This window comes from Diachasmimorpha longicaudata, chromosome 3, assembly GCF_034640455.1.
Source record: "Diachasmimorpha longicaudata isolate KC_UGA_2023 chromosome 3, iyDiaLong2, whole genome shotgun sequence".
Classification (NCBI taxonomy): domain Eukaryota; kingdom Metazoa; phylum Arthropoda; class Insecta; order Hymenoptera; family Braconidae; genus Diachasmimorpha; species Diachasmimorpha longicaudata.
Window position 1 is genome coordinate 4,060,262 of NC_087227.1, and position 18,260 is coordinate 4,078,521.

The 18,260-nt window shown below is 38.0% G+C and overlaps 2 protein-coding genes across 4 annotated transcripts; one reads left to right on the forward strand and one right to left on the reverse strand.

Moving 5' to 3' along the window:
* The first annotated feature begins 482 nt into the window (after positions 1-482).
* LOC135160566 (cytochrome P450 315a1, mitochondrial) lies at positions 483-9,122 on the forward strand. 3 transcript variants are annotated; one of them, XM_064117236.1, is made up of 7 exons: positions 483-1,315; positions 1,520-3,389; positions 4,275-4,468; positions 5,599-5,933; positions 7,534-7,758; positions 8,544-8,756; positions 8,915-9,122. In XM_064117236.1, exons 2-7 carry the CDS (start codon positions 2,959-2,961, stop codon positions 9,026-9,028), a joined length of 1,512 nt encoding a protein of 503 aa, XP_063973306.1. In that variant the 5' UTR covers positions 483-1,315; positions 1,520-2,958; the 3' UTR covers positions 9,029-9,122. The 3 variants fall into 3 exon arrangements, with proteins under 3 accessions (XP_063973306.1, XP_063973307.1, XP_063973304.1); XM_064117237.1 differs by having other exon boundaries at positions 483-887; positions 1,005-3,389; XM_064117234.1 differs by having other exon boundaries at positions 483-3,389.
* Positions 9,044-17,276, reverse strand: LOC135160562 (armadillo repeat-containing protein 5). Its single transcript, XM_064117226.1, has 6 exons — positions 17,202-17,276; positions 16,595-17,100; positions 14,294-15,246; positions 12,854-13,309; positions 11,844-12,418; positions 9,044-10,096 (listed from the first exon to the last, which is right to left on the reverse strand). The coding sequence occupies exons 2-6, from the start codon at positions 16,859-16,861 to the stop codon at positions 9,681-9,683; spliced, it is 2,667 nt and encodes an 888-aa protein (XP_063973296.1). The 5' UTR covers positions 16,862-17,100; positions 17,202-17,276; the 3' UTR covers positions 9,044-9,680.
* Between the last annotated feature and the right edge of the window lie 984 nt (positions 17,277-18,260).

The following is an 18,260-nucleotide window of genomic DNA, read 5'->3' on the forward strand; positions in this document are numbered from 1 at the left end:
ATCGGTAATGAAGAAGAGCAGTAGAACTGTCTCAGTTTTCAGGATCAAGTTTTTCGAATTCCGGAAAAAATATCCTCAAGATAAATTCTAATTTTTCATTTTTTAATCTATTTCAAACATATTTCAAATGAAAATTTCCAAAAAAACGGATTTATTTTTATTGAATTATTCACCACATTCACAGTTTTTTTAAAATATAAATTAATAATTATTGTTTCATTTTGGGGGGCCCAACCCCCCGACCCCGCCAGAGGCACCGCGCCCCCAGGACCCCAGTATTGGTCTGTCACAGAATCCCTCTGTGTTTGTACATAAAAAACGGGGGAGGGCGGTTTGGCAGAGCCGAAGAGAAAAGGGCACAGGGATGATATCTGTGACCTGGAGGGTATGTATTTCCGGGGTTATTTTTTCCGCCACCCGATTTTGAAACTCTTTGCGTACAGATTTCAGCCAATCGGAACGCAGTATTTGGTAAGAAATGGAAGACTAAGCGCTGTGACATTTCGGATATTTTACACTTATTATATGTATATCTTTTATTTTATTTCCATATGTACAGTATGTTTGGAGACCTTATGGTGGTCAAACTATTCAAAATGGCACCCGACCCAACAAAACAAAATTTATTACAAGAAAGCACAAGTACATAAGTTAAATTAGTCATATGATGATCGAATGACAATTGGATCCAGCCTAGATTCTCAAGGTCGAACCATGTTTGATGAGGTTTGAAAACTCACCAAGTGTTCAAGCTGGAATTTCCAGCCTCCATCAAGGATTGACCGATCCTCGATCAGTCCTTCGAATTGTCTCATAATTTCTCAATAATTAATTATCATTGATAATTCCTTGAAGTATTTTAGTGGAATATAATCGGGTTTATTGAGGTATGTTATTTATGAACCTAATAATTATATCAGCTGAATTGAATATTTATGTCTGATTTTGAATGAGTCTTGGAGTCTTGAACAATGAAAAGCTTCATTCTATCCTGGAACCTTCAGCCGTGAAGAATATGACCCTTTCAAGATTGGATTGTGGTTCGAAGAGGCATATAGGGCTCAAGTTGGGTCATTATAGGATTGAACGATGGAATCAAGATTGCTGCCACGCTGGGTGTCTCAAGCTCCATCTCCAATCCTGGATCTACCTTGTTTCCGTCGTCAGGATGGGTATTTCTCAGTTGGGCAGCTTGCTGGCAGACCTGGATATTTCCAAGACCGAAGAGACCCAGTAGGGGTTTCGTGGATTTGTCTGGAAACCATGACCCACGACGTTGTTTCATATACACATCGCCCATCAAAACAGGTTCTCAGTTAAGTAATCTTCAATGGTTCACATAAATTTAAGTCAAAACCTTCTGCCTGAGAGCATAATTTCCCATGAAATTAGTTCTAGTTTATTTTCCATGTGTACCCTTGCAGATTTTTACATTTCGTTCCCATCCCTCATTCCTATTCTCATTAAATTATTAGATGATTTATTCTATAAATCATGCATTTCATCCTCAATGTTTCAGAAATTTGGACTGAAATTTTTCCTGATCCTAATTTATTCCTGATACAAATCGACATTCTTCAGATCCATCACTGACCCCCGAGAAGTATTTGGGATTACCATATGGAACAGGAAACCATCTTCCCATCTCTTTTAGTTATTCACGTTCGTTTTACTTTTCCTTCTCCATCTCGTGGTTTCTCATTTCTTTTGGGGGCTGACAGCTCGTATTTTTTATCCGTGGACCAGTCAAGGAACACCTAAGAAAGTTCTAAAAGACTAAGAACGCAAATAAATTAACTTGTTCCCATGATAGTTCAGGCGTCATAGAATAAAATTTAGGGAATAATTCAAGAACAACACTAGAAATTTGGAGAAATGTTAAGATCATTCGAAGAAGTTGAAGAGAATTTTTGCAGCATTCGAGAGAACTCACGAAAATGGGAGCAATTTTAAGGGAATATGATTATTTAGAGGAATTCCTAGAAAACTGTTGTAAATTTCGAACCACTAGACAAGTCTATGGAAGGTTCGAGAAATTTAAAAATTTAAACAATATTTTAAAAAGTTACAAGGCGAGTTCGAAATCGCAATTTCGCTTTTAAATATGTTAAATTACGTTTTAGAACTCGTTGTTTACGTTTTCAAACTCGTAATTTCCGTTTTTTAATGCGTAATGTACATTTCCGAAATCGTAATTAACATGTTTGTAAACCTCGTAAATTACGTTCTAAATCTCGTATATTAGAATTAGTTTTTTCTGTGTGTAATGTTTCAAAATTTCGAGAGCATAAGAAAATCTTTCTAATGCAATTATTCGGTCGGTTCAATTCCTCTGAATTTAGGATCGCAAAAAATAATGGAATAAAAATTTCTTTATCTGCTCCCGAATTCGAAATATTCATTGAAAACTGGTCAATCTTCAGCGACTCAAATTGTTCTACCCCTCCACTTCGAAATTCCTTCCTTTACCTTTTCAATTAAGTTAGTAATCACAGAATTAATTTTAATCCATTCGTTCTCCATGTGTACACTATATTATAAGATAAGAGATGTGTCTGCTCTCTTCAAATGGGGAAAAACTGGCATATTTTTATTTCTTGTTGTCTCAAGCATCTAAATTTATTCATGATAGGTATCAGTGATATTCCCCAGACTGACTCCAGAAAGCCACGAGAAATTAACATATGCAGCAGAAAGCCCGACGTTAGCAATACTCCTTTCTCTCCTCTCTCTCTTCTTCTTCTTCTTTTATTATTCCACTTCCTTTTATTTTTCTCGTCTTTTCTCACCTCGTCGTTTCTAATTCCAACTGGAGGCTATCAGCTTCAGTTGCTGCTCGTCTTGAGACCGGTAAAGACCTCTGCAATCTCCCGAAAGTTGATAAAATCACTAAACTAACAGTCAACTTACAAAAAACACTCAATTTTCTCGATTAATTACCTTTCATGTGTTTTATCGATGGTAAAAATGTCCACATTCGTCAATAAATGTTTTGTGCTCGGTGGAAAAGTGCAACGAGTGTATATGTCAAAAATTTTCCGCGAGAAATTTGAATTTTCAAACAATGGACAACTACTTTCGACGAATTTGCGGACTGCTGAGAAATTAGAGATTCCAAATTGTCCGAAACCCACGTTCATAGAAAATCTGAAGGGTCTGGTGTGTTGGGACAAAGCTCAGCGACTCCACGAATTTGTCGATGAACAGCATCGGATCATGGGACCAATATTTCGAATGCACATCGGAGCGGTGACTGCAATATTTGTTAATTCACCGGAGGCCTACCAGAGAATTTTTAAATTTGAGGGACCAACACCCCAAAATTTTGTACCCGAGGCCTGGACACTCTACAACGAAATGAGAAAGTGTCCCAGGGGATTACTGTTCATGTAAGGGTGAAAGATAATTATTCAAATTCTTTTTAAAAGTGGAGCTAATGCTTTTTCTGTTGTTGATATCTTTGAAGAGATTGACGTTATTTCCTCTACAAAATGTGCATGTTTTTGTTTGATTTAATTATATACATTGTTCAACTAAAAAGTACATTATGTTACAAGTCCACGAAGTTCTATTCTTTTCGAGACAACTTTTCCGATCGAGTTTGGTTGATTAAATTATTCTCGTCAGTCACCTCAAATAGAATATCGCGTCACTTGTGTATAAAATTTCACTTTTCGGCGCGTATCCATCAAAAATTACTTCTTTGTCACCAGTACTACGTCCCTGATAAGACCTGAGGGGTGGCCAGCAGTGGGCCGACACTCGGCCGATTGTTGATCAATATTGGCCGACCCTCGGCTGACTGTCGGGGACGCCTCGCTTCAAATCAGTGGTTCAGCCCGTATCGATATAACATATTTCGATACCAGTGCGACGGGGTGGTAACGAGTGAAGTTGATGACCCGAGGCGAACCCGAGGGCTGTCAGTCAGGAGTTAAAACGACCCCACCGCACGTGTGTCCGAATTATATTTTTTGTTAGTGATTTTACACTAGCGGGTGGCGAACAGCTGCATTTTTTGTTTACTAGGAAACGAAAAAGCGCTTTTTGACACGGGCTGAACGTAGCAGCAGTGACAAAAAGTAGTTTTTCGTTTGCTTGTATAACACTATGGTCGTTATTCTATCGAAAAGAACTTTTTTTTATAAATAAAAAAACAAGAATAGAACTTTTCTGACTGTAAATGCATAAGAAACGTTTTTTTTTACCCTCGTGAAAAAATGTGTTTTCTCATTTGATAAACAAATTATTTTCTTATATTTCTTACCTGCCAGGAGTGGAGAAGAATGGCTGAATAACCGCCGAATACTCAACAAACTTTTCCTGAAACCCTGGACCGCCAAGGATTTGATGATCGATTGCTGTGAAAAAGCAGCGATGAGTTTATGCAATGAATGGAAACAGTTTGCTGACGCGGGGAATACAGTTCCGGATCTCGAGCAGAGGCTCTACTTGTGGTCAATAAAAGGTAGGGAAGCGTAGACAAGTGTGATAAACCATTGAGTATATTTCAATTAGTACCTTTCGTCATTAGATGGCAAGAAACTATTGCTTCTATTGGAGGCCAAGTTAATAAATAAATGACAACGATTTAACTAGATTTCATTAAGCTGTTTACTCACTTCAAGAGCACTCGTCGAACTGTACAAGAGACGTCAAAGTCATCAAGAATATGGCAGCAAACAAAATTACGACCGACAAAAAGCCGATAATGTAGAAATGTCTGCTACATAATTTTTGGAAAAAATTTGGACTCATATAAAAAAGCAATTTCAGGGGTTCAATTCTCCAAGTGACAAATGTCCATCGTGAAGATGGAAATAAGGTCAATCCAGGATTGGAGATCGAGCCTGGGAGACGTGGAAACAATCGATTTCATCGTTGAATCCTTGAGCCTATAGGCTCCTTCGAATCTCGATCCAATCCTGAAAGAGTCTTGCTATTCCAGGCTGGAGGATCCAGGATAGAATGAAGCTTGACTTCCTGGTCAATTACAAGACTCGTTCATTCTCAGATGTAAATGTTCCCTTCAGCCCATATAATTATTAGGTTCATAACCAACGTACCTCAATGCATTCAATTATGTTCCACCCAAATGCTTGAAGGAGTTATCAATGATAATTAATTATTAGGGAATTATCGGGCAATTCGAAGGGTTGATCGAGGATTATCGGTCAAACCTTGATCGAGGCTTGGGACTCCGTGACTTTTCGAACTTTATTCAAGTCGGATTCAACCTGGGGAATCTGGGCTCGATCAACCTTGATCAATTTTTAATCAAGTTCGATCCAATCTTCATTCCATCGTCCATTCGCCCCTGGGTCGCCATTAACAGATTATCAGAAAAGATCCAATTGTGTTAAGAAATACCGAATGATTACATTTCAATCATTTTTAAAATTTTTCCTTTAAAGAAAAACCTTAAAATATAACGCTCAGGAATAATTATAGCGAACACACATCTGTAAAAGACGTAAATACTTGAACGAATAGTAAATTCCCTTTTTAATAGGATGATTTATCAACTTTTCTCCCATCATTTTTTAATTCTATTTAAACATAATTTATCACCGACTCATTAATATTCCCCTTCATTAGTTATAGTGTCAACGTTAATGGGAACCACCTGGGACCGTCATGAAGATGAACTGACCAGTGATTTGAATATTCTAGCTGAAAATCTGCACGAGGTTTTCATTCAGAGTGCAAAGCTCTCGGTCCTACCCACTAAATTAGCTGTCAAATTTCAACTCCCGGTTTGGAGGAAATTCACCAGGGTCATGGACACATCCACAAACGTCGCCAGAAAGTTAGTTCTCCGGATAGGAAAGGTTTCCAATAATGGCCTCTTGGATTTAATGAGAGATTCGGCGATTCAAGATGAATATCTCGTCAGAATCATCACTGATTTGATTATCGCCGCTGGAGATACAGTAAATAATATTTACTTTTATTTCTCTTCTTTCATTTCGCTAAAACCACAATTTTTTACAATCGAAAATAATTTTTCATCACTCTGCGTCGCTTGGCATGACTAAAAAGTAGTTTTCCAACACATTGGCAAAAGTTTTGTTTATAACTCATGACAAAAGTGGTTTTATACTATTTACAGCCCGACTTCGTGGGAGGGAAATGCTCTTTTGCGCCTACGCTGAGCTAGAGAATTAAGTTTTAACAACAGGAAGTGAAATGAAGTCCGACGGTTCGCGTGAACATTGCACTTGCGTCTGATGATCCTTTATTTCACTTTCCTAGGCATGAATATGCCATTGCGTCCGGATTTTCACGTTTCCTCCTCCTGGGGTTCGAACTGAGCCTTCCTGGAACCCGAAAATCACTGCAAAAATATCGTTCATGACGAGTGCCCTATGGTTTTTTCGTCACGTGGCGTTGTCAAATATACCAGTTTGTCACTGCTACTGCATTCAATTCGTATCGAAAAGTGCCTTTTCGATTGTTAGTAAATGAAAAGTTGAAACTTCTAATCGAATAATCCATTTCTGTACAATTGCAGGAATTTTTTTTCGGTTCGTAGGTTTATAGGATCTTCCGATCGTGCGTAAAATGTCACTTTACACACCGTAGGGCGAAAAAAAATTTTGTCCACTAGTAAATGAAAAGTGAGACAATTCGTGCTGGAAATGGGTTACTGGAAATAATAATTCTGGAAATAATTGAAACTATTTCTCTACTTTATTACGTAACTCAAATAAATGTGCTTGGAAGACACATCCGCTCTGTACCGATTCCTTAGAGGAACCAACTAGATTTACAAAGGGAAACAACACCCTGGACCTTTTAGTCACGTGCTCCCAAAGAGTCCTCTTCATTCCACTTTGTCTACATACTTAGAATCAAACCTGAACACCATACCTCACACTTATCAGAATTCCAGTCTATAAAAATGTTTTTTCAACTTAAAGTATAAACACTCAGAAGATAATGAGATTAATTTTTGCTTTCTACTTATTTATTTCATGAAAAATCCAACAATTCTTTATTCGCTAAACGTACCATCACTAACTAAATTTTTTGTTCGGGGATACAGGATATCACTCCGACTTAATCACAACGCAGCTCCTCCTCCAGAGATCCCGTGCCCTGGTCTGCGGTTTATCTAGCCTCTGGCTGATTTGGCCCCTCGAGGGGCGAAGACCCTTGTCGGGCGCGTATTCAACCGATACCTCTTGGACACTCCTCGGTATCCCTCCGGTACTTCCCTTCCCGTCGCTGCTCATAAATTCCTGGTGACTATTCCATCTCGCAGCACTCACTCCTCATCCTCACACCTACCGTGACAGCCTTTTTTACAATTCATAATTACTCTTATTATTCTATCCTTATTATTATTCTAATTTCCACTAGTACAGGTGATGAATTTGGAGTTCATCGAAGGGTGATGGGGTGACTTCTTCGCTACCATCCTTTGTTTTTATCTCGAAATATTTTGTACATGTTTAATTTTTTTTTTATTAAAAAAGTGTCTTTTCAATTGAAGTTTTTGTATGAATTTTTTTGATCGATATTTTTCAGACGGCGTATTCGACCCAATGGGCTCTTTATCTCCTCGCAACCCATGCCGAGGTTCAAGAGAGGATATTCAATATTTCTATGTCGAATACCTCTCAGGATATAATTGACCATTCGTATATGAAGGGAGTTTTCAGAGAATCATTAAGGCTTTATCCGACAGCACCCTTTCTGATGAGAAGTTTGCCCCTGGATAGCATCATCGAGGGCTACTCCATCGCTAAAGGGGTAAATCATTAAATCTTACCTCAAGGTCTAAAGTGGTACAATCGTGAAAATTTAGCCAAGTGGTTTAGGCAGAAAAAAATGTATTTTTGCCACATGTCGATCTATTTCAGAGATATATTGATTTTTTATTTCGAATGTAAACCTTATCGTCGTGTCAATTTCAGTTTTCGATTTTTTGGGTTGTTTCAATTTATTAGGCTCCTCATAATGGGAATATGCAGGGAATCCATGAGATCGAATCTTTTTTTCTTCAAATATAGATATTGGTGAGCCCTATCCACTATCGTTAATTAATATTTCATTGATTTTTACAATTTTTTAAACATAAGTTTCGGCGATAATTAAAAACACATGTTTCGGATTCATCAAATAATGACTTAAAGAAAAAAAAATCCTCTATTGATTGTTCCAACATCAGGAATGTTTTCCATGATCAGGTGAATGAGAGGAGTTGAAATGATAAATTCAATGAAATATAATACGAAATGTGAAGGCAGGAGCGAAAATATATGATGATAAGAAATGATAGACACGAAAAAATCAGATGGAAAAAGACCATTCGAAAATCTATTGATAATCTATTGCAAAAAAACGATTCTATATATAATATAGGGGTAATTTCCAACTTTTCTAAGTATCGGAGAGGCGTGACATGTCTTAGGAACTGAGATAAAATTCTAGTGATTAATAAGAAGCCGATCGGACAGGTTGGTTGACAGGAACTGAAATGGAAAATACGTAACAATATAATTAATGTATTAAACAATTAAATTTTCTCACTTCAGGAACTGATGATTATGTCTCTGTATTCAAGTGGAAGAGATAACGACAACTTCCCCCAGGCGAATGAATTCTCTCCTCAACGGTGGACAAGGGACTCCAAAAATAAATACGAAAATGTAATAAATCCACTGGGAACTTTACCGTTCGCCGCTGGAGCGCGAAGCTGCATCGGTAGAAAATTGGCTGAGGCTCAGATGACCTTGGCGATATCTCAGGTAATTTAATGCAAACCAAAGTATTGCAGATTAAATTGGACGATTTTTTTTGGACACAATAACTTATGTCTATTTCAAGTAAAAAAAATCAGTTATAAAATTCGAAGAGAGTGGAGATGAAATAGAGTTAATGTGCAATTAACCAATCATTATTTCAGCTTATAAAGACCTTCAGGATCACCTGTGATAATGCAGAAAATATAAAAATGATACTTCATCTGATATCGGTACCATCAGAGCCAGTGAAGCTGCGATTGATGACACGAAATTAGAAAAAATACTTCACAAAATTTTAACCAAATAATTATTATAATTTGCTCAATGAATGTACATCAAATAGAAAAAAATATACACTTTGTGGTTGAATGATAGCGTCGATGATGGTTCGATAAAAAATTCAATCTAGACCAAAAGAAAATATTCACTTAATTGTCTGAATAAAATAACTGTACAGTCCAAATATTGAAGGAATTATGCCCCTAATTTTCTCTGATTTATTCCCCTAATTTATTAAGGAAATTCTCCTGATTTATTAAGGAATTATTCCCCTTATTGTTTCTCTGAAAGAGTTCTAAATATCAACTTGAATCCGAATTAATTAAGAAGTTGGAAATTTTTCATATGTCAATCACGGATCATGAAATCGTTTGGCCGCGACAGTTTTTTTGTATTTCTCTCATTTATTTTGGTCGAAATTTCATCAATAACTGGAGCAAAATGGGTTTAGCATCAGTGAATAGAATCGGTACAGTTCCTGCCTCTTCTAGAATATAAAAAAATCGTGAATATTTTTTCAAGGTCCCGAGATAACGTTATTTCATCGGGACTGAATGGAGAAATTTATAAAAAAATGTAGAATTTGAAAATCATTGATGATGTTGATTATTTTTTATCGAATTGATAGTTTATTTTCAATGTTCAATGTTATCGAATTGATAGCTTCTTCATGATGATACCACGAATATCCTCTAAAAATTCCCTAAAATATCTTCCTGACGAAAAATCTTTGAAGGAGTGCAGTCTGTCCTCTCTGGATGCTTGAGACGTTAAAAAATATTTGACACAACAAATTCTAAATTCACTGCATCCGTTAGTCTTTGCCCAAGTCCAAGCACGACTAAGATTACGATGAGATAGCTCGGAGACTGATGTCTCGGTTAGGCTCTCCGACTCATCGAACATGAGGAATTTGTCAGCGAGAAGAACAGCGTCAAGGAGTGCCTCGATTTCCAGTTTTTCTCGGGGTTTTTTCGAGGTCAGGGACAATTTCCCACTGGCTAAGGCACAGAGAACTGCGAGGCCTTCGGTTGACACGTGATGAAGGCGAACTCTTGTCTGACCTTGAAGATAAAAAAAAGGGGGGAGCGATTACTTGAGGATTAACACGTCTTAAAGGGGCTTAGATACACATATTTCTTCATTTCTAAAGAATGTGGTGTCAATTGTTCGGAGGGATAAACTCATTAGCGAAATGATGAACTGATATAAGTCAATTTTTACTATTGATCAGCATCAATGAATTATTGTCGTTATCTCATTTCTCATGTTTGTGCAAATTTCAGGGAAAACACTGATCAGATGGACGTGAAAAAATGTACCGTCGTGAATGTAATTCTCTAAACTTTTGATAGTTTTGTCAATTTTGAGAAAACTTCACGGAGAAACTACGAAAATGGTTCCATGAAACTTCGTGGGCCATTGAATAATAATAATACTTTAAAACGGTAAACTTTTCACGTCACTTTTATCAACTCTTTCATAGACATTTGGGAAAGGAAATTAAAAAATGAGAAGATATCGGCAATAACTCCTTGATGGAGTGGATAATGTAATTCTCAATCGACACATACAGAACTACAGAATTCGATGGAGTTTTCCAAAGAATTAAAGTAGGTTTTTGCGAATGGGAAACTATATTTCTTTCATAAAATTCCGTCTAGATATGCCAACAATACTGATAACAAATTTCTGTGGAAATTTCAAATTTAATATCAGCCTGAATTATCTTTTTAAATACACAAATTGTCATTGTACTGTCATTGTCATTGAATTGTCGTTGAACTGATTTACCGTTTTAAAAGTGTATGTGACGTTTTAGAGTTAGATCATCTACTGCGGTTGATGCTGGATGTTCTAACGAAGTTGTGAACAGTTCCAGATTATTGAGAAAATATGAAGAAATACTTTCGTTTTGGCGGCTTTTACTCGATACATGTTCCTTTGGAATATCGGCCCGTCGTATCAAGTCAACTGTCATGATGAGCTCACGAGGGGTTCGGTCAATCGCAGGAACGTCGGGGAAAGGATAGAAAAGGCTTATGTTTATGACCACTTGGGTATTGGTTAAAATATATAATCGTAACTTTTGGTGTTGATACACCTTGTGAGAGTCCGGGTCACTATACGCGTTGCTAATTATAGGTAATCATTGGGACTGTAACGTCGCGAATCGGCTACCCAGGGGTCGGCTCTGGTCTGCTCCCGATCGAACTCTAACTGTCTGACAGACCACGAAACTCGTCAAATTCTAATTCCTAGAGCTAAGCAGTCTCACGATTTGCATGACTAATTATTATCTTGTATCATCATTGATACGAGACTTACACAGTCAAACTGTCAATTGTCCTGGGCTGGACGTGTTGAAAATGCATAAAACTGATTAAAATCATATTTAAGAGACACCATGAGAGTGCTGACAATGGTCCAAAATTTCGTTTAATTGTCCGACTGGCATCACGGGCATCCTGACCAATGCCTAATTCGGGAGCTGCCTACCACGATGTCCGTAAGACACCATGGGACTGCTGACCAATGTCTGGATGACAGGAAAGAGATATCAGATTCATTGAACCTATCACCCACCACTATTCCCATCAATGTCCCGACATTGATCAAAACATTGTGGTTGATTCCAATACGTCACAGTGTACTAAATACCAAAGTTGCTGAAAACACCCTAAACCCTGATTCCTTGCACTTAACTGCATTATAAACGAACTGCCCGAATAATTTTGATGGACTGTTCACAACGTTCATCCTCCTACACCTGCGGTTTAAATGATTTTTTCAACACATTAGTATTCTTACCAGCTTCAAAGAATCTCCCCTCGAGCATAGCACTAAATGCCTCGCTCTTGCCACATAGCACCCTCCTGCCCACCTCGACAGTCCCCCCATCATCCAGTTCGAACACGACGAGATTCTCCTTCCCTCCATTTTTCCTCCTCTTCTTCTGGTTCCCACTCTCATTCTCTTCCACCTCCTCCAGTTCCTCCCCGATTCTCAGAGCATCATCAGAGTCATCAACAGGTCTAGTCGGCCTCATCCCAAGAGCTTCAGCAAGCTGGCATATTGAAAAAATTGCTTTCCCATTCATCTCGTGGCCTTCGTCACTCAGAAGCTGGAAAATGAGGTCTAATCCCCCGTATTCAGTAAGCAAAGTTCTCAGTTTATCCCTTGAGCTGAGAAGAAAGGGCACAGAGAGGGCCACCATGAACTTCTGGGAATCTCGGCCCCTTCTGAGAATTGAGGAAACGTCTCCAAAGGCACCGCCGGACTCCGCACTCTGGGAGAAGGCTTTTAGATATTCATCGGAGTTTCTGAGGCCCTGGACGTCGAAGACGAAGCCCTGGAGTAGCAGGGGCATGAAATACACGTGATTGCTGTGTGAAAAATAAGTTTTTATATCAGTAATTGATTGACGCAGTCAATTTTTTAATAAAGAAACCAATTTCGAATTTCATGCCAACCATAATGATGTTGAAATAATTATAATATCAACGGGAATCTCTCAATAATTATGAGCATGACCAAGAGAATTCATCGGATTTTTGAACTCTCTAGAAACTTCGAAACTTATAAAAAATTAATAATTATTAAAGGAAATCCGTTCAAGGTCATATGTAGTATTGTCACCATTAAGCATAATAAGATTGTCTTCATTAAAATCTAATGGGGTTGTCCTGGAAATTAAACAATCGGAGCACTAGAACTTGGGAAAAATAAATACTTCTCAAATAAAGAACTGTTTGGCAGTAAAAGTTCTTTGGTAAGATGTTAATGGAAAATTAAAGTTTAATCATTTCCTTTTTACTCACTCGATAATTCGATTGAGAATGGAGATAGCATCAGCATTTTTGGAGGCCTCTATGTATGCAGTCAGTGCTTGAATTATCACGGGATTAGCTAATCCTTCCACTGGATGCTCCCAAAATGTCAGTCTTGCTAGAAGCTGCAGAGTCCAGGTATGAAATACACTCATTCCTGTACTCATCACTGGACACTCCTCCTCTCTCTCCACATGTTGACTCTCGTCTTTACCAATACTTGAACACACAAAACTATTCAACGAATCCATTTCATCTCTTGTTGCTGTACTTTTCGCGTCTTCATTCTCCGGACAGTCTTCAGCCTCGGAGCACACGGGGCTGTAGTTCTCCTCGTCGTTGTCGTTGGAATCGTATGAGGGGAGAGGGGGTGAACCTGATGGTGATGATGTGGAGCTGTTGGTACTGCGGGGACTCCATCTACTCGAATAAAAGTCTAAGCTGAACCTAGATGTGGTAAATTAAGAATGAAAAGAATTAGAAATCATGAGAGCCAACCAACTCGAAAAATTATTAGAAAAATCAAATTTAAAAAATCATACTGATGATAAAGCTTTCTGAAAAGTCTTTACAATTAGTAAAATTATGAAGCTGATGAGGACCGAAGGAATGAGTCCAATGAACGGACTGGTGTAGAATCCGATAAACCATAAGCGATACCATACGATCGATCATGAGCACAATTTAGAAAAACTAAGAAAATCGTAAAAAATTATTAAAACTATAATAATCATAGTAGCTTTAGAACTTGTGATGAGTTAAGAAAATTTAAATTTTTTATGTATGAAAGCTATAATTTAAAATTATATAAAAGTTATCTAGATCTTATATAAATGCCATACTTTTTAACTATTTTTAGACATTTTTAAATGATAAGCGGACAATATTTAAGTAAATCACGAAAATTATTAAGATAATAATAGATTATAAAATCGTCAGTGGACTTGATAAATCAGGTGAATCTCTATAAGCCGCAAGAATTTGTGAAAATTTCCACTGCGGATAGCTCTACAAAAAATGATCATGATGAAAAATTATCAAATCTTATAAATCCTTAAAGTCATGGTGTGACCAAGCGTCGAGATTATTGAAAAAAGGAACATTAAAATGTCTTCTTTCTCAACAAAAAAAAATCAGAACTATTGAAATTCGTGAAAACTGGGCATAATCACGATATTTAATTCCATAAATCATGATAAATTAATTTAAAATAATGAAATCACTAAATTTTTCAAACTCATTAAATTATCAAAATCATAAACGCTAAAAAATCCTAAAAAAGTTGTGACTCAAGACAAATCATGATAAATCAATGAAAAATCCCGACTAGCCATCGAATCCCCAAAAAATACAAAAAAACTTAAAACCCATCAAAACGAAGAAGACTTCAACTCATCAAAATCTAAAAAATAGTCCAAAACACTCTGTCACCTTCCATAGCTTGTCCTATTGACTTTGTTTCCCGTACTGCCCTCCAATGACATGACATCACAGCTCCTCTTCCTCCCCTTTTCTTCCAGCCTGACATCCAGGACCATCTTATTCAACATCCTGAGGATGACCCCAACGACACCACTCTTTATCATCAGCCTGACGCTATTCTCGTCCCCCACGAACTGCGTCAGTGCACACAGCAACAAATGATGATGTTTTTCTTTCTCCTCATTCTCGAGAAGTCCTAGCATGACCTCCAGCCCTCCGCAATCCCTGATCTTGGCCCTGTTGACAGCCTCCCTCGAGAAAAGACATAGACTCGTAATGACCTCGTAAGTGACTGAGCTCAGCGATGACTGTGAGTCAACGGTCTTCAGGAAAGTTATTAAAAAATCAATGGCTCCACAAGTGCCGAGCTCAGGCCGATTCTCCGCAGTTCTCGTGAGTTTATGGAGCAGTTGAATACCACTTCGTTGATTCGATGCACACAGATCGACTATGAAATTAAAATTCTTGGCAGAGTTAATCTGCTTGGAGATCCTGAGATCCTGTGGGTCTAACAGGGCTCTGAGGGCCTTGATACAGGTCTCAGAAAGATCCTTGAATTTTGTTTCCGTTGGGTCACTGGTGTGATTGCTGCTGGAGATTATCAGGAGAGCCATGACTTCTTTTATGAGTTCCGAGTCGATGATCTCGGTTTGGGAGGACTTGTTACTATCCCAGATATTGCGCACTGCTCGGACTGCCATGGAGTGGGTCTGGGGGGTGGAGGGAGACTTTAGAACTGTGAGAAGAGCCGGGAGGACTCCGATGGCACACAGGGACTCACTGTGACGCTTCGAGAGGCACATGTTACCAATTAAACGACAAGTGCGACAGTGCAGAGTCGGCCCCGCGGGGAGGTTCTGGAGGATCCAAAGCAGGTTCTCCGGGAGCTTTTTTTCTTTTATCTGGAAAATATTATCGAGATTTTAATTGGTCTGCAGGACGTGAATGGAAAACGAGTTTTTTTCGGTGATTGGTTGATCTCGGTTTTCGTAATGATTGGCATTTTTTTGAGTTTGAGTGATTGTAATTTTCTCGAAAACAACTAGATTTCTTTTGTTAAGGATTAAAAGGCTTGTTTCCGAGGTTTTTTTCGCTCAATAATATTCGCTAACCTGACTTCCATGGTTTTAATTCAAGGTCTCAAGTTATTATGAATGATCTAATTTATGAAGTTTTGCAACTAATTTTTCTGAAGAAAAAAAAATTGATTCAACAGGGAATAAGTGCAAGAAAATAATTGTTCTGCGATGAAAATATTAGTAGTAATGGTCTCAATTTTATAAATAAAGGCTTGAAAACTGCATAAATTACGTTTAGTTGAGCTCATTTTAGTGTTGTTTTTATCCCTTGTAAATGTGTAAAAACGAAAAGTCGATTCCGAATGTTTAAATCAATCGTTTCATTTTATTCTGGAACAGAAAAAAATTTAAGTGAAATAGGGAAAGCTTTGGAAAACTTATAACTCACTGGGAAAAAAATCTAATCGCTCTAAAAATTTAATGAGAACTTGATATTATGTAATTCTCCTTAAAACAACATCGCGAAGGAAATCGTAAACATGAGATTTTTCTCATTTTGCATTGGAAATTGAATTGAACTTGGAATTGCCCTCCAATGAGTAACAGTGTCGTCAGGGGAGTCTTCTAGACAGTTTCATGACCAAATTGACTTTTCTAATGACAGACAGAATAATTTTTTATGTCGATCAAAGCCAATCCCAATTCCGACAGCCAGTGGTGTTGGCCATAAGTCGGAAATTGGTTTTCATCAAAATCGAAGAAAGATCTTAGCTGTAATGGGAGGGGGCCCATTAATGAGATTGATATGACAAAATGAAAAATGGAGCGATAAACGCCTCAAATTGGAGGACATTCAGTAATAACGAACAATTTTTTAAACGGAATTATTCCATTGAAGAACAAAAGGAGAAAAAATCGTAATCATTATTGCACGAGATAATATACGATGGGGGGTAGGTTGGTTCAGCAAAATGTTTCTATTGATTACTCAGGGGAAGCAAATCATAAACAACTAAGAATGACATTAGATGAGCAAGGACGTTTTTAAGCAATGAAATGAAAAAACTGAAAAAAACAAATTTTTCCTGCAAAATGAAAAAATATCGAAACTCCAATTTTTAAAAATGTTTTCTGAAAATACCTTGTGCAAAATATTTTTCCCTAAAATCACTCCATTCTTCTCACCCCCTCCCCTTAAGACAACGAAAAGAAGAAATAGTTAATATCTCACCTCTTCTCGCACCCAGCTTTTGAGATAAGCATTTGCTAGAATACTCAATGCATAATCCAGTATTCTGGTGTTCTGGACCCTAAGCACCTGAACAAGTACCTTGAGCCCTCCATTCTTGATGAATCCTTCGAAGACCCTCGACTCCTCTTTTATTCGTTTCAAAATCGCAAGGATTCCTGCCTTATCCCGCGAAGAAATATACCTATCGAGTTCCTTGACAATGCCCCCCTCCCCATTACCCTTGCACCTTTCGCCCGGCCCCCCCATGACTCAGTGAACGCTCTGAGGCCCCAAAAAAGCACTTCATGAACCGAAAATCTCTTCAAAAAGTTTCGAAAACTTCACGAAAAAAAAATTTTAAAAATAAATTAAGGAGACATGTGTCAATACCCTTTGTTCTCACCCCAGTGCCATCAAATTTGCTACAGTATGTGCCACTCGTTATTCCAACTGTTTTTGAGATAACAGACCCCGGGGGCCTCTCGCGCCACTGTGAACACGATTCTCTGGAGGAAGAGAGAATTCAAAAGTAAAATTTGTATACAATAACAATAAAAAAATGTGTTGATTATGTGTGGATGGTAAAATGACAAAAACCATTACGTACCAGAAATCCTGCATAAACAGACTATACTTAGCACAGCTGATCGATGGGCACCCTAGAGAATTCCCTAGGTCTTTATGCGTGGAGAAATGGCGGAAATTCCCTAGAATTTTGCTGGGGTGGGTAAAAACGATTCCGTGATTGTCAGAACGTTGTCTGAAGGTTAAATAAGGTGGGTTATCGGGCTCAGGGTGTTATTGGGGGGTGATTAAGGTCTCAGATAATGAGATTGATCGATTCGAGAGCAATAATAGTGGAGATGAGCAGTTAGGGTTGAAAGGACTTCGTAAACATGGACGGCAAGTGGAAACATTTTCGACATCTGGCGGTGTTATACACAACGAGTAATGAAGTTTGCGTTGTTATCGGCGATCCTTCGTAAGGTATGATTTAGGGAGGTATTGTCAAACTTTGAGGTCGTCGCAGAGATCATAGGGGAGACAGGAAGGGAATAAATACTCTCAATCACATAAATTGCTGTTCACAAATAATTAGAAAATCTTTAATTATTAGATTAGATTATTTATTCCCTTCACATAAACAAGAAGTTTGCCGCACTAAGGTGTATACCTGCGACTTACAACAGTAGGGAAGGATCAAACTGGAAGACTCTATTTTTTCTTTGAGTTGATTATCACGGTAACTACCCTGCACACAATTAGAGGGAGAGAAATGAATTATTGAACCGTGAGGGGTTATTGGATATTCTCGCTTGACGCCGCCGAGAACTGATATGCGTCAAGCTGTATTTTTGAAAATTAATTCCGTCCTCCTAATTCGGATTAAGAAACGAAACCACCGTCATTAATGAACAATTTAATGAGCAATCCAATGAGGTTAGTTTCATCACTTGATCTCAATTAGAGCGGGCAATATCAATTTTTTAATGGAGGGCGAATCTGCCGTAATCCGTGCTTGAAGGCAAAAGCTACCCTCAACGCCGTTCGGATATTCAGAACGCCTGCTCAGCCGTTTAATTTCCCCTACTTACTTGTATTCCCCCACCCCATGCTATCTGCGTTACCGACTTTTCCCTCTGCTCCGATTTCGCAGCCGTAACGT